Source organism: Heterodontus francisci, chromosome 1 (assembly GCF_036365525.1).
Source record: "Heterodontus francisci isolate sHetFra1 chromosome 1, sHetFra1.hap1, whole genome shotgun sequence".
Classification (NCBI taxonomy): Eukaryota; Metazoa; Chordata; class Chondrichthyes; order Heterodontiformes; family Heterodontidae; genus Heterodontus; species Heterodontus francisci.
In genome coordinates, this window is record NC_090371.1 from 85,772,177 (window position 1) to 85,788,374 (window position 16,198).

Consider the following 16,198-nt stretch of genomic DNA (forward strand, 5'->3'; position numbering starts at 1 on the left):
TGCAGGTGACACAACTGCAAATCTAACTCCGTCTGTCACATCCACATTCACAGCTGCACTTAGCTCCATTTCTGTTATGCTTTTCAAACACATCCACATGTCAGCCGTGAATTATAAAACCATCTTTGCAGATGCTTCAGATCTAATGACATTAGAAACAACTGCAGCAACAAGTGAATCATCAACAATTACATCAGCTATGCCTCTCCCTCTAATCAAAGATCGCCGAGGAATTTTTGCTTATTATTGGTTCTGGCATTTCCTTAATTATGCTGGCTCTCCATTAAAATTAACAGTGGCCACAACACCAAATTCAAAACCATCAGTATTTTCCACTACACTAATCCCAGAATTAGCCTCCGCTGAGTCAGCTGCAATTGCAACTTTTTCCTCCACACAGGCACCAAAGTTTACTTCAAGAAAGCTATAACTAAGTTCAGTCTAAGACAAATTATTGTCACATTATTTATGATTAACATCTCTTTCTCATATTTTCTTCCAAATGTTCCTTTATTGGCAAATTTAAAACACACTCATTTGCAACGCAAACAATTTCATCTCTTTGCTCCAATGGGTCAACAACACTCACTTCAACTGTGCAATAACTATCCCTGACAGTCATCAATTTCACTCAACACACCTTTTCCTTACAAATATTTCGAAGAACTAACTGCAAGTCTCCCCACAGTTTAAATGTCAACAGCAGCAAATAACTGTAACTGCAACATCTCCAAATGTTGGTACAAAAACAAAGCTAACTCAACCTCGGCAGATTCAACGGAACTCCAACATTTTGATCTTTCCCATCAACGTGGTCATGAACAATTGTATCATGTAATCAATTTCTTACATTAATCAGGGACAATCATGATAAACAACAAGGTGTTAGTTACTGACGTGTTCAGGGTCTCTGGTAAATGTATCTTCTTCTGCATTAATATAGCTGACACAACAACACATCCAGAAGTCTCATCTCATTCAACATCTGCAACAACTTCATCTACTTCTACCACAAATGTATCCATCTCTGCCTCCAAAGTGTCAACGGATATTCCAACAGGTTCATCTCGGCCCGTGACCCAGAGACAAACATCTTCTTCACGTAAGTACATGAGTAATTATTGTTGAATACCTCGGACCTTCATTGGTATCTTTCTCTCACTTTCTTCAAAATGTTTCTGCATCTTCCATATCTACAGCTGGCTCAACTGCAACCACAACAGTTTCCTCTTCTTCGACAACTACACTAGCAAAAGCTAGTGTGACCACAAAGTCAAAGCAAACTACAACAGTTTCATCTCCATCCCACACTGGTTCAACAGCAGTAACATCAGGTAGGGAGTAATCAATGTTACCAATATTCAGTGATGATTACAATCGTTTTTTGTAATACTGATTCTCGAATCTTCCTGCTAATATCTCCATTGCTTCAAGTGCTACAGATGGCACAACTGCAACTCGTATCCTGTCAGTTGCATCCACCTAAATTGAAGCATTTAGCTACATTTTCCTTTTGCTCTTCAAACACATCAACATGTTGACTGCAAATTATACAGCCATCTTCCCTTTACAGAAGCTTCACATCAAATGACATCAGAAAAAACTGCAGCAAGCAGTGATTCAGCAACAATTACATCAGGTGTATTTTTGCCTCTAATCATAGATTGCTCTGGAATTATTGCTTATAACAGTATCTGGTATTCTCTTAATTGTGCTGGCTCTCCTTTGACATTTATGGCTGGCACAACACCAAATTCAAAGCCATCAGGGTTTTCGAGTACATCAATCCCCGAATCAGCCTCCACTCAGTCAGCTGCACTTATAGCTCTTTCCTCCACACAGGCGCCAAAACCTATTTCAAGAAAGAAATAATTAAGTTCCGTTTTAGACAAATTATTATCACCATCGGTAATTAAAAGCATCTCTTACTTATATGTTCTTCCAAATGACTCTTTATTGGCAAATTCAATGCACACTCATCTGCATCTCCAACAGTTTTTCCTTCATTTGCAGCAAAGGTTCAACAACACTCACTTCCGCTGTGGAATATCTATACCCTGATAGTCATCGATTTCTCTCAACACACCTTTTCCTCATGAATATTTCTGAGAGCTAAATGCAAATCGCTCCCCTGTTCAAATGTCTACAGCAGGTATAACTGTAACTCCAAAATCTCCAAATGCACTACAACCTCGGCAGAGTCAACGGGAACTCTGATATTTTGATCTATCTCCTCAACGTAGTCATGGGCATTTGTATCATGGAATCAATTTCTTACTTTAATCAGGGTCACTCATTATAAGTGACAAGGTATTAGTTACTCATGTGTTCAGGCATTCTGGCAGACATCACTTTTTCCTCATTAATATAGCTGACACAGCAAGACCTCCAGAAGTCTCGTCTCTTTCAACATTTACAGTAACAGAATCACCTGCAACTCCAACAATTTCAGCTGTTTCTATGACTACGATATTCAGCTCAGCCTCCAAAGGGTCAACGGACATTCCAACGGGTTCATCTCGGCCCTTGACTCAGACACAAATTTCTTCTTCACGTAAGTACATGAAGAATAATTGGGGAAAACCATGAGCCTTCATTGCTATCTTTCTCTCACATTCTTCAAATGTTTCTGCATTTTCCATATCTACAGGAGGCTCAACTGCAACCACAACAGTTTCCTCTTCTTCCACAACTGCAGTTGCAGAATCAATGACCACAAAATCAAAGCAAACTGCAACAGTTTCATCTCCATCCCACACAGGTTCAATAACAGTAACATCAGGTAAGGTATCATCAATGCTGCCACTGGTCACTGACTCTTAACATTGTTCTCACTTGTAGTCTTTTCTCAGATCTCAAGAAAATATCTCCATTGCTTGAAGTTATGCAGGTGACACAACTGCAAATCTAACTCCGTCTGTCACATCCACATTCACAGCTGCACTTAGCTCCATTTCTGTTATGCTTTTCAAACACATCCACATGTCAGCCGTGAATTATAAAACCATCTTTGCAGATGCTTCAGATCTAATGACATTAGAAACAACTGCAGCAACAAGTGAATCATCAACAATTACATCAGCTATGCCTCTCCCTCTAATCAAAGATCGCCGAGGAATTTTTGCTTATTATTGGTTCTGGCATTTCCTTAATTATGCTGGCTCTCCATTAAAATTAACAGTGGCCACAACACCAAATTCAAAACCATCAGTATTTTCCACTACACTAATCCCAGAATTAGCCTCCGCTGAGTCAGCTGCAATTGCAACTTTTTCCTCCACACAGGCACCAAAGTTTACTTCAAGAAAGCTATAACTAAGTTCAGTCTAAGACAAATTATTGTCACATTATTTATGATTAACATCTCTTTCTCATATTTTCTTCCAAATGTTCCTTTATTGGCAAATTTAAAACACACTCATTTGCAACGCAAACAATTTCATCTCTTTGCTCCAATGGGTCAACAACACTCACTTCAACTGTGCAATAACTATCCCTGACAGTCATCAATTTCTCTCAACACACCTTTTCCTTACAAATATTTCGAAGAACTAACTGCAAGTCTCCCCACAGTTTAAATGTCAACAGCAGCAAATAACTGTAACTGCAACATCTCCAAATGTTGGTACAAAAACAAAGCTAACTCAACCTCGGCAGATTCAACGGAACTCCAACATTTTGATCTTTCCCATCAACGTGGTCATGAACAATTGTATCATGTAATCAATTTCTTACATTAATCAGGGACAATCATGATAAACAACAAGGTGTTAGTTACTGACGTGTTCAGGGTCTCTGGTAAATGTATCTTCTTCTGCATTAATATAGCTGACACAACAACACATCCAGAAGTCTCATCTCATTCAACATCTGCAACAACTTCATCTACTTCTACCACAAATGTATCCATCTCTGCCTCCAAAGTGTCAACGGATATTCCAACAGGTTCATCTCGGCCCGTGACCCAGAGACAAACATCTTCTTCACGTAAGTACATGAGTAATTATTGTTGAATACCTCGGACCTTCATTGGTATCTTTCTCTCACTTTCTTCAAAATGTTTCTGCATCTTCCATATCTACAGCTGGCTCAACTGCAACCACAACAGTTTCCTCTTCTTCGACAACTACACTAGCAAAAGCTAGTGTGACCACAAAGTCAAAGCAAACTACAACAGTTTCATCTCCATCCCACACTGGTTCAACAGCAGTAACATCAGGTAGGGAGTAATCAATGTTACCAATATTCAGTGATGATTACAATCGTTTTTTGTAATACTGATTCTCGAATCTTCCTGCTAATATCTCCATTGCTTCAAGTGCTACAGATGGCACAACTGCAACTCGTATCCTGTCAGTTGCATCCACCTAAATTGAAGCATTTAGCTACATTTTCCTTTTGCTCTTCAAACACATCAACATGTTGACTGCAAATTATACAGCCATCTTCCCTTTACAGAAGCTTCACATCAAATGACATCAGAAAAAACTGCAGCAAGCAGTGATTCAGCAACAATTACATCAGGTGTATTTTTGCCTCTAATCATAGATTGCTCTGGAATTATTGCTTATAACAGTATCTGGTATTCTCTTAATTGTGCTGGCTCTCCTTTGACATTTATGGCTGGCACAACACCAAATTCAAAGCCATCAGGGTTTTCGAGTACATCAATCCCCGAATCAGCCTCCACTCAGTCAGCTGCACTTATAGCTCTTTCCTCCACACAGGCGCCAAAACCTATTTCAAGAAAGAAATAATTAAGTTCCGTTTTAGACAAATTATTATCACCATCGGTAATTAAAAGCATCTCTTACTTATATGTTCTTCCAAATGACTCTTTATTGGCAAATTCAATGCACACTCATCTGCATCTCCAACAGTTTTTCCTTCATTTGCAGCAAAGGTTCAACAACACTCACTTCCGCTGTGGAATATCTATACCCTGATAGTCATCGATTTCTCTCAACACACCTTTTCCTCATGAATATTTCTGAGAGCTAAATGCAAATCGCTCCCCTGTTCAAATGTCTACAGCAGGTATAACTGTAACTCCAAAATCTCCAAATGCACTACAACCTCGGCAGAGTCAACGGGAACTCTGATATTTTGATCTATCTCCTCAACGTAGTCATGGGCATTTGTATCATGGAATCAATTTCTTACTTTAATCAGGGTCACTCATTATAAGTGACAAGGTATTAGTTACTCATGTGTTCAGGCATTCTGGCAGACATCACTTTTTCCTCATTAATATAGCTGACACAGCAAGACCTCCAGAAGTCTCGTCTCTTTCAACATTTACAGTAACAGAATCACCTGCAACTCCAACAATTTCAGCTGTTTCTATGACTACGATATTCAGCTCAGCCTCCAAAGGGTCAACGGACATTCCAACGGGTTCATCTCGGCCCTTGACTCAGACACAAATTTCTTCTTCACGTAAGTACATGAAGAATAATTGGGGAAAACCATGAGCCTTCATTGCTATCTTTCTCTCACATTCTTCAAATGTTTCTGCATTTTCCATATCTACAGGAGGCTCAACTGCAACCACAACAGTTTCCTCTTCTTCCACAACTGCAGTTGCAGAATCAATGACCACAAAATCAAAGCAAACTGCAACAGTTTCATCTCCATCCCACACAGGTTCAATAACAGTAACATCAGGTAAGGTATCATCAATGCTGCCACTGGTCACTGACTTTAACATTGTTCTCACTTGTAGTCTTTTCTCAGATCTCAAGAAAATATCTCCATTGCTTGAAGTTATGCAGGTGACACAACTGCAAATCTAACTCCGTCTGTCACATCCACATTCACAGCTGCACTTAGCTCCATTTCTGTTATGCTTTTCAAACACATCCACATGTCAGCCGTGAATTATAAAACCATCTTTGCAGATGCTTCAGATCTAATGACATTAGAAACAACTGCAGCAACAAGTGAATCATCAACAATTACATCAGCTATGCCTCTCCCTCTAATCAAAGATCGCCGAGGAATTTTTGCTTATTATTGGTTCTGGCATTTCCTTAATTATGCTGGCTCTCCATTAAAATTAACAGTGGCCACAACACCAAATTCAAAACCATCAGTATTTTCCACTACACTAATCCCTGAATTAGCCTCCGCTGAGTCAGCTGCAATTGCAACTTTTTCCTCCACACAGGCACCAAAGTTTACTTCAAGAAAGCTATAACTAAGTTCAGTCTAAGACAAATTATTGTCACATTATTTATGATTAACATCTCTTTCTCATATTTTCTTCCAAATGTTCCTTTACTGGCAAATTTAAAACACACTCATTTGCAACGCAAACAATTTCATCTCTTTGCTCCAATGGGTCAACAACACTCACTTCAACTGTGCAATAACTATCCCTGACAGTCATCAATTTCTCTCAACACACCTTTTCCTTACAAATATTTCGAAGAACTAACTGCAAGTCTCCCCACAGTTTAAATGTCAACAGCAGCAAATAACTGTAACTGCAACATCTCCAAATGTTGGTACAAAAACAAAGCTAACTCAATCTCGGCAGATTCAACGGAACTCCAACATTTTGATCTTTCCCATCAACGTGGTCATGAACAATTGTATCATGTAATCAATTTCTTACATTAATCAGGGACAATCATGATAAACAACAAGGTGTTAGTTACTGACGTGTTCAGGGTCTCTGGTAAATGTATCTTCTTCTGCATTAATATAGCTGACACAACAACACATCCAGAAGTCTCATCTCATTCAACATCTGCAACAACTTCATCTACTTCTACCACAAATGTATCCATCTCTGCCTCCAAAGTGTCAACGGATATTCCAACAGGTTCATCTCGGCCCGTGACCCAGAGACAAACATCTTCTTCACGTAAGTACATGAGTAATTATTGTTGAATACCTCGGACCTTCATTGGTATCTTTCTCTCACTTTCTTCAAAATGTTTCTGCATCTTCCATATCTACAGCTGGCTCAACTGCAACCACAACAGTTTCCTCTTCTTCGACAACTACACTAGCAAAAGCTAGTGTGACCACAAAGTCAAAGCAAACTACAACAGTTTCATCTCCATCCCACACTGGTTCAACAGCAGTAACATCAGGTAGGGAGTAATCAATGTTACCAATATTCAGTGATGATTACAATCGTTTTTTGTAATACTGATTCTCGAATCTTCCTGCTAATATCTCCATTGCTTCAAGTGCTACAGATGGCACAACTGCAACTCGTATCCTGTCAGTTGCATCCACCTAAATTGAAGCATTTAGCTACATTTTCCTTTTGCTCTTCAAACACATCAACATGTTGACTGCAAATTATACAGCCATCTTCCCTTTACAGAAGCTTCACATCAAATGACATCAGAAAAAACTGCAGCAAGCAGTGATTCAGCAACAATTACATCAGGTGTATTTTTGCCTCTAATCATAGATTGCTCTGGAATTATTGCTTATAACAGTATCTGGTATTCTCTTAATTGTGCTGGCTCTCCTTTGACATTTATGGCTGGCACAACACCAAATTCAAAGCCATCAGGGTTTTCGAGTACATCAATCCCCGAATCAGCCTCCACTCAGTCAGCTGCACTTATAGCTCTTTCCTCCACACAGGCGCCAAAACCTATTTCAAGAAAGAAATAATTAAGTTCCGTTTTAGACAAATTATTATCACCATCGGTAATTAAAAGCATCTCTTACTTATATGTTCTTCCAAATGACTCTTTATTGGCAAATTCAATGCACACTCATCTGCATCTCCAACAGTTTTTCCTTCATTTGCAGCAAAGGTTCAACAACACTCACTTCCGCTGTGGAATATCTATACCCTGATAGTCATCGATTTCTCTCAACACACCTTTTCCTCATGAATATTTCTGAGAGCTAAATGCAAATCGCTCCCCTGTTCAAATGTCTACAGCAGGTATAACTGTAACTCCAAAATCTCCAAATGCACTACAACCTCGGCAGAGTCAACGGGAACTCTGATATTTTGATCTATCTCCTCAACGTAGTCATGGGCATTTGTATCATGGAATCAATTTCTTACTTTAATCAGGGTCACTCATTATAAGTGACAAGGTATTAGTTACTCATGTGTTCAGGCATTCTGGCAGACATCACTTTTTCCTCATTAATATAGCTGACACAGCAAGACCTCCAGAAGTCTCGTCTCTTTCAACATTTACAGTAACAGAATCACCTGCAACTCCAACAATTTCAGCTGTTTCTATGACTACGATATTCAGCTCAGCCTCCAAAGGGTCAACGGACATTCCAACGGGTTCATCTCGGCCCTTGACTCAGACACAAATTTCTTCTTCACGTAAGTACATGAAGAATAATTGGGGAAAACCATGAGCCTTCATTGCTATCTTTCTCTCACATTCTTCAAATGTTTCTGCATTTTCCATATCTACAGGAGGCTCAACTGCAACCACAACAGTTTCCTCTTCTTCCACAACTGCAGTTGCAGAATCAATGACCACAAAATCAAAGCAAACTGCAACAGTTTCATCTCCATCCCACACAGGTTCAATAACAGTAACATCAGGTAAGGTATCATCAATGCTGCCACTGGTCACTGACTTTAACATTGTTCTCACTTGTAGTCTTTTCTCAGATCTCAAGAAAATATCTCCATTGCTTGAAGTTATGCAGGTGACACAACTGCAAATCTAACTCCGTCTGTCACATCCACATTCACAGCTGCACTTAGCTCCATTTCTGTTATGCTTTTCAAACACATCCACATGTCAGCCGTGAATTATAAAACCATCTTTGCAGATGCTTCAGATCTAATGACATTAGAAACAACTGCAGCAACAAGTGAATCATCAACAATTACATCAGCTATGCCTCTCCCTCTAATCAAAGATCGCCGAGGAATTTTTGCTTATTATTGGTTCTGGCATTTCCTTAATTATGCTGGCTCTCCATTAAAATTAACAGTGGCCACAACACCAAATTCAAAACCATCAGTATTTTCCACTACACTAATCCCTGAATTAGCCTCCGCTGAGTCAGCTGCAATTGCAACTTTTTCCTCCACACAGGCACCAAAGTTTACTTCAAGAAAGCTATAACTAAGTTCAGTCTAAGACAAATTATTGTCACATTATTTATGATTAACATCTCTTTCTCATATTTTCTTCCAAATGTTCCTTTACTGGCAAATTTAAAACACACTCATTTGCAACGCAAACAATTTCATCTCTTTGCTCCAATGGGTCAACAACACTCACTTCAACTGTGCAATAACTATCCCTGACAGTCATCAATTTCTCTCAACACACCTTTTCCTTACAAATATTTCGAAGAACTAACTGCAAGTCTCCCCACAGTTTAAATGTCAACAGCAGCAAATAACTGTAACTGCAACATCTCCAAATGTTGGTACAAAAACAAAGCTAACTCAATCTCGGCAGATTCAACGGAACTCCAACATTTTGATCTTTCCCATCAACGTGGTCATGAACAATTGTATCATGTAATCAATTTCTTACATTAATCAGGGACAATCATGATAAACAACAAGGTGTTAGTTACTGACGTGTTCAGGGTCTCTGGTAAATGTATCTTCTTCTGCATTAATATAGCTGACACAACAACACATCCAGAAGTCTCATCTCATTCAACATCTGCAACAACTTCATCTACTTCTACCACAAATGTATCCATCTCTGCCTCCAAAGTGTCAACGGATATTCCAACAGGTTCATCTCGGCCCGTGACCCAGAGACAAACATCTTCTTCACGTAAGTACATGAGTAATTATTGTTGAATACCTCGGACCTTCATTGGTATCTTTCTCTCACTTTCTTCAAAATGTTTCTGCATCTTCCATATCTACAGCTGGCTCAACTGCAACCACAACAGTTTCCTCTTCTTCGACAACTACACTAGCAAAAGCTAGTGTGACCACAAAGTCAAAGCAAACTACAACAGTTTCATCTCCATCCCACACTGGTTCAACAGCAGTAACATCAGGTAGGGAGTAATCAATGTTACCAATATTCAGTGATGATTACAATCGTTTTTTGTAATACTGATTCTCGAATCTTCCTGCTAATATCTCCATTGCTTCAAGTGCTACAGATGGCACAACTGCAACTCGTATCCTGTCAGTTGCATCCACCTAAATTGAAGCATTTAGCTACATTTTCCTTTTGCTCTTAAAACACATCAACATGTTGACTGCAAATTATACAGCCATCTTCCCTTTACAGAAGCTTCACATCAAATGACATCAGAAAAAACTGCAGCAAGCAGTGATTCAGCAACAATTACATCAGGTGTATTTTTGCCTCTAATCATAGATTGCTCTGGAATTATTGCTTATAACAGTATCTGGTATTCTCTTAATTGTGCTGGCTCTCCTTTGACATTTATGGCTGGCACAACACCAAATTCAAAGCCATCAGGGTTTTCGAGTACATCAATCCCCGAATCAGCCTCCACTCAGTCAGCTGCACTTATAGCTCTTTCCTCCACACAGGCGCCAAAACCTATTTCAAGAAAGAAATAATTAAGTTCCGTTTTAGACAAATTATTATCACCATCGGTAATTAAAAGCATCTCTTACTTATATGTTCTTCCAAATGACTCTTTATTGGCAAATTCAATGCACACTCATCTGCATCTCCAACAGTTTTTCCTTCATTTGCAGCAAAGGTTCAACAACACTCACTTCCGCTGTGGAATATCTATACCCTGATAGTCATCGATTTCTCTCAACACACCTTTTCCTCATGAATATTTCTGAGAGCTAAATGCAAATCGCTCCCCTGTTCAAATGTCTACAGCAGGTATAACTGTAACTCCAACATCTCCAAATGCACTACAACCTCGGCAGAGTCAACGGGAACTCTGATATTTTGATCTATCTCCTCAACGTAGTCATGGGCATTTGTATCATGGAATCAATTTCTTACTTTAATCAGGGTCACTCATTATATGTGACAAGGGATTAGTTACTCATGTGTTCAGGCATTCTGGCAGACATGTCTGTTTCCTCATTAATATAGCTGACACAGCAAGACCTCCAGAAGTCTCGTCTCTTTCAACATTTACAGTAACAGAATCACCTGCAACTCCAACAATTTCAGCTGTTTCTATGACTACGATATTCAGCTCAGCCTCCAAAGGGTCAACGGACATTCCAACGGGTTCATCTCGGCCCTTGACTCAGACACAAATTTCTTCTTCACGTAAGTACATGAAGAATAATTGGGGAAAACCATGAGCCTTCATTGCTATCTTTCTCTCACATTCTTCAAATGTTTCTGCATTTTCCATATCTACAGGAGGCTCAACTGCAACCACAACAGTTTCCTCTTCTTCCACAACTGCAGTTGCAGAATCAATGACCACAAAATCAAAGCAAACTGCAACAGTTTCATCTCCATCCCACACAGGTTCAATAACAGTAACATCAGGTAAGGTATCATCAATGCTGCCACTGGTCACTGACTCTTAACATTGTTCTCACTTGTAGTCTTTTCTCAGATCTCAAGAAAATATCTCCATTGCTTGAAGTTATGCAGGTGACACAACTGCAAATCTAACTCCGTCTGTCACATCCACATTCACAGCTGCACTTAGCTCCATTTCTGTTATGCTTTTCAAACACATCCACATGTCAGCCGTGAATTATAAAACCATCTTTGCAGATGCTTCAGATCTAATGACATTAGAAACAACTGCAGCAACAAGTGAATCATCAACAATTACATCAGCTATGCCTCTCCCTCTAACCAAAGATCGCCGAGGAATTTTTGCTTATTATTGGTTCTGGCATTTCCTTAATTATGCTGGCTCTCCATTAAAATTAACAGTGGCCACAACACCAAATTCAAAACCATCAGTATTTTCCACTACACTAATCCCAGAATTAGCCTCCGCTGAGTCAGCTGCAATTGCAACTTTTTCCTCCACACAGGCACCAAAGTTTACTTCAAGAAAGCTATAACTAAGTTCAGTCTAAGACAAATTATTGTCACATTATTTATGATTAACATCTCTTTCTCATATTTTCTTCCAAATGTTCCTTTATTGGCAAATTTAAAACACACTCATTTGCAACGCAAACAATTTCATCTCTTTGCTCCAATGGGTCAACAACACTCACTTCAACTGTGCAATAACTATCCCTGACAGTCATCAATTTCACTCAACACACCTTTTCCTTACAAATATTTCGAAGAACTAACTGCAAGTCTCCCCACAGTTTAAATGTCAACAGCAGCAAATAACTGTAACTGCAACATCTCCAAATGTTGGTACAAAAACAAAGCTAACTCAACCTCGGCAGATTCAACGGAACTCCAACATTTTGATCTTTCCCATCAACGTGGTCATGAACAATTGTATCATGTAATCAATTTCTTACATTAATCAGGGACAATCATGATAAACAACAAGGTGTTAGTTACTGACGTGTTCAGGGTCTCTGGTAAATGTATCTTCTTCTGCATTAATATAGCTGACACAACAACACATCCAGAAGTCTCATCTCATTCAACATCTGCAACAACTTCATCTACTTCTACCACAAATGTATCCATCTCTGCCTCCAAAGTGTCAACGGATATTCCAACAGGTTCATCTCGGCCCGTGACCCAGAGACAAACATCTTCTTCACGTAAGTACATGAGTAATTATTGTTGAATACCTCGGACCTTCATTGGTATCTTTCTCTCACTTTCTTCAAAATGTTTCTGCATCTTCCATATCTACAGCTGGCTCAACTGCAACTACAACAGTTTCCTCTTCTTCGACAACTACACTAGCAAAAGCTAGTGTGACCACAAAGTCAAAGCAAACTACAACAGTTTCATCTCCATCCCACACTGGTTCAACAGCAGTAACATCAGGTAGGGAGTAATCAATGTTACCAATATTCAGTGATGATTACAATCGTTTTTTGTAATACTGATTCTCGAATCTTCCTGCTAATATCTCCATTGCTTCAAGTGCTACAGATGGCACAACTGCAACTCGTATCCTGTCAGTTGCATCCACCTAAATTGAAGCATTTAGCTACATTTTCCTTTTGCTCTTCAAACACATCAACATGTTGACTGCAAATTATACAGCCATCTTCCCTTTACAGAAGCTTCACATCAAATGACATCAGAAAAAACTGCAGCAAGCAGTGATTCAGCAACAATTACATCAGGTGTATTTTTGCCTCTAATCATAGATTGCTCTGGAATTATTGCTTATAACAGTATCTGGTATTCTCTTAATTGTGCTGGCTCTCCTTTGACATTTATGGCTGGCACAACACCAAATTCAAAGCCATCAGGGTTTTCGAGTACATCAATCCCCGAATCAGCCTCAACTCAGTCAGCTGCACTTATAGCTCTTTCCTCCACACAGGCGCCAAAACCTATTTCAAGAAAGAAATAATTAAGTTCCGTTTTAGATAAATTATTATCACCATCGGTAATTAAAAGCATCTCTTACTTATATGTTCTTCCAAATGACTCTTTATTGGCAAATTCAATGCACACTCATCTGCATCTCCAACAGTTTTTCCTTCATTTGCAGCAAAGGTTCAACAACACTCACTTCCGCTGTGGAATATCTATACCCTGATAGTCATCGATTTCTCTCAACACACCTTTTCCTCATGAATATTTCTAAGAGCTAAATGCAAATCGCTCCCCTGTTCAAATGTCTACAGCAGGTATAACTGTAACTCCAAAATCTCCAAATGCACTACAACCTCGGCAGAGTCAACGGGAACTCTGATATTTTGATCTATCTCCTCAACGTAGTCATGGGCATTTGTATCATGGAATCAATTTCTTACTTTAATCAGGGTCACTCATTATAAGTGACAAGGTATTAGTTACTCATGTGTTCAGGCATTCTGGCAGACATGTCTTTTTCCTCATTAATATAGCTGACACAGCAAGACCTCCAGAAGTCTCGTCTCTTTCAACATTTACAGTAACAGAATCACCTGCAACTCCAACAATTTCAGCTGTTTCTATGACTACGATATTCAGCTCAGCCTCCAAAGGGTCAACGGACATTCCAACGGGTTCATCTCGGCCCTTGACTCAGACACAAATTTCTTCTTCACGTAAGTACATGAAGAATAATTGGGGAAAACCATGAGCCTTCATTGCTATCTTTCTCTCACATTCTTCAAATGTTTCTGCATTTTCCATATCTACAGGAGGCTCAACTGCAACCACAACAGTTTCCTCTTCTTCCACAACTGCAGTTGCAGAATCAATGACCACAAAATCAAAGCAAACTGCAACAGTTTCATCTCCATCCCACACAGGTTCAATAACAGTAACATCAGGTAAGGTATCATCAATGCTGCCACTGGTCACTGACTTTAACATTGTTCTCACTTGTCGTCTTTTCTCAGATCTCAAGAAAATATCTCCATTGCTTGAAGTTATGCAGGTGACACAACTGCAAATCTAACTCCGTCTGTCACATCCACATTCACAGCTGCACTTAGCTCCATTTCTGTTATGCTTTTCAAACACATCCACATGTCAGCCGTGAATTATAAAACCATCTTTGCAGATGCTTCAGATCTAATGACATTAGAAACAACTGCAGCAACAAGTGAATCATCAACAATTACATCAGCTATGCCTCTCCCTCTAATCAAAGATCGCCGAGGAATTTTTGCTTATTATTGGTTCTGGCATTTCCTTAATTATGCTGGCTCTCCATTAAAATTAACAGTGGCCACAACACCAAATTCAAAACCATCAGTATTTTCCACTACACTAATCCCAGAATTAGCCTCCGCTGAGTCAGCTGCAATTGCAACTTTTTCCTCCACACAGGCACCAAAGTTTACTTCAAGAAAGCTATAACTAAGTTCAGTCTAAGACAAATTATTGTCACATTATTTATGATTAACATCTCTTTCTCATATTTTCTTCCAAATGTTCCTTTATTGGCAAATTTAAAACACACTCATTTGCAACGCAAACAATTTCATCTCTTTGCTCCAATGGGTCAACAACACTCACTTCAACTGTGCAATAACTATCCCTGACAGTCATCAATTTCACTCAACACACCTTTTCCTTACAAATATTTCGAAGAACTAACTGCAAGTCTCCCCACAGTTTAAATGTCAACAGCAGCAAATAACTGTAACTGCAACATCTCCAAATGTTGGTACAAAAACAAAGCTAACTCAACCTCGGCAGATTCAACGGAACTCCAACATTTTGATCTTTCCCATCAACGTGGTCATGAACAATTGTATCATGTAATCAATTTCTTACATTAATCAGGGACAATCATGATAAACAACAAGGTGTTAGTTACTGACGTGTTCAGGGTCTCTGGTAAATGTATCTTCTTCTGCATTAATATAGCTGACACAACAACACATCCAGAAGTCTCATCTCATTCAACATCTGCAACAACTTCATCTACTTCTACCACAAATGTATCCATCTCTGCCTCCAAAGTGTCAACGGATATTCCAACAGGTTCATCTCGGCCCGTGACCCAGAGACAAACATCTTCTTCACGTAAGTACATGAGTAATTATTGTTGAATACCTCGGACCTTCATTGGTATCTTTCTCTCACTTTCTTCAAAATGTTTCTGCATCTTCCATATCTACAGCTGGCTCAACTGCAACTACAACAGTTTCCTCTTCTTCGACAACTACACTAGCAAAAGCTAGTGTGACCACAAAGTCAAAGCAAACTACAACAGTTTCATCTCCATCCCACACTGGTTCAACAGCAGTAACATCAGGTAGGGAGTAATCAATGTTACCAATATTCAGTGATGATTACAATCGTTTTTTGTAATACTGATTCTCGAATCTTCCTGCTAATATCTCCATTGCTTCAAGTGCTACAGATGGCACAACTGCAACTCGTATCCTGTCAGTTGCATCCACCTAAATTGAAGCATTTAGCTACATTTTCCTTTTGCTCTTCAAACACATCAACATGTTGACTGCAAATTATACAGCCATCTTCCCTTTACAGAAGCTTCACATCAAATGACATCAGAAAAAACTGCAGCAAGCAGTGATTCAGCAACAATTACATCAGGTGTATTTTTGCCTCTAATCATAGATTGCTCTGGAATTATTGCTTATAACAGTATCTGGTATTCTCTTAATTGTGCTGGCTCTCCTTTGACATTTATGGCTGGCACAACACCAAATTCAAAGCCATCAGGGTTTTCG

General features: G+C 39.2%; 1 protein-coding gene across 1 annotated transcript in view; it reads left to right on the plus strand.

Annotated features, from left to right (window-relative positions):
• Positions 1-4,013, plus strand: part of LOC137352249 (mucin-22-like) — a 45,845-nt gene extending 41,832 nt beyond the window's left edge. The window contains exons 48-52 of the mRNA XM_068017905.1: positions 860-1,102; positions 1,200-1,334; positions 2,372-2,554; positions 2,651-2,782; positions 3,745-4,013. Coding sequence (XP_067874006.1) covers positions 860-1,102; positions 1,200-1,334; positions 2,372-2,554; positions 2,651-2,782; positions 3,745-4,013 — 962 coding nt within the window. The remainder of the gene's footprint in view (positions 1-859; positions 1,103-1,199; positions 1,335-2,371; positions 2,555-2,650; positions 2,783-3,744) is intronic.
• The last annotated feature ends 12,185 nt before the right edge of the window (positions 4,014-16,198 follow it).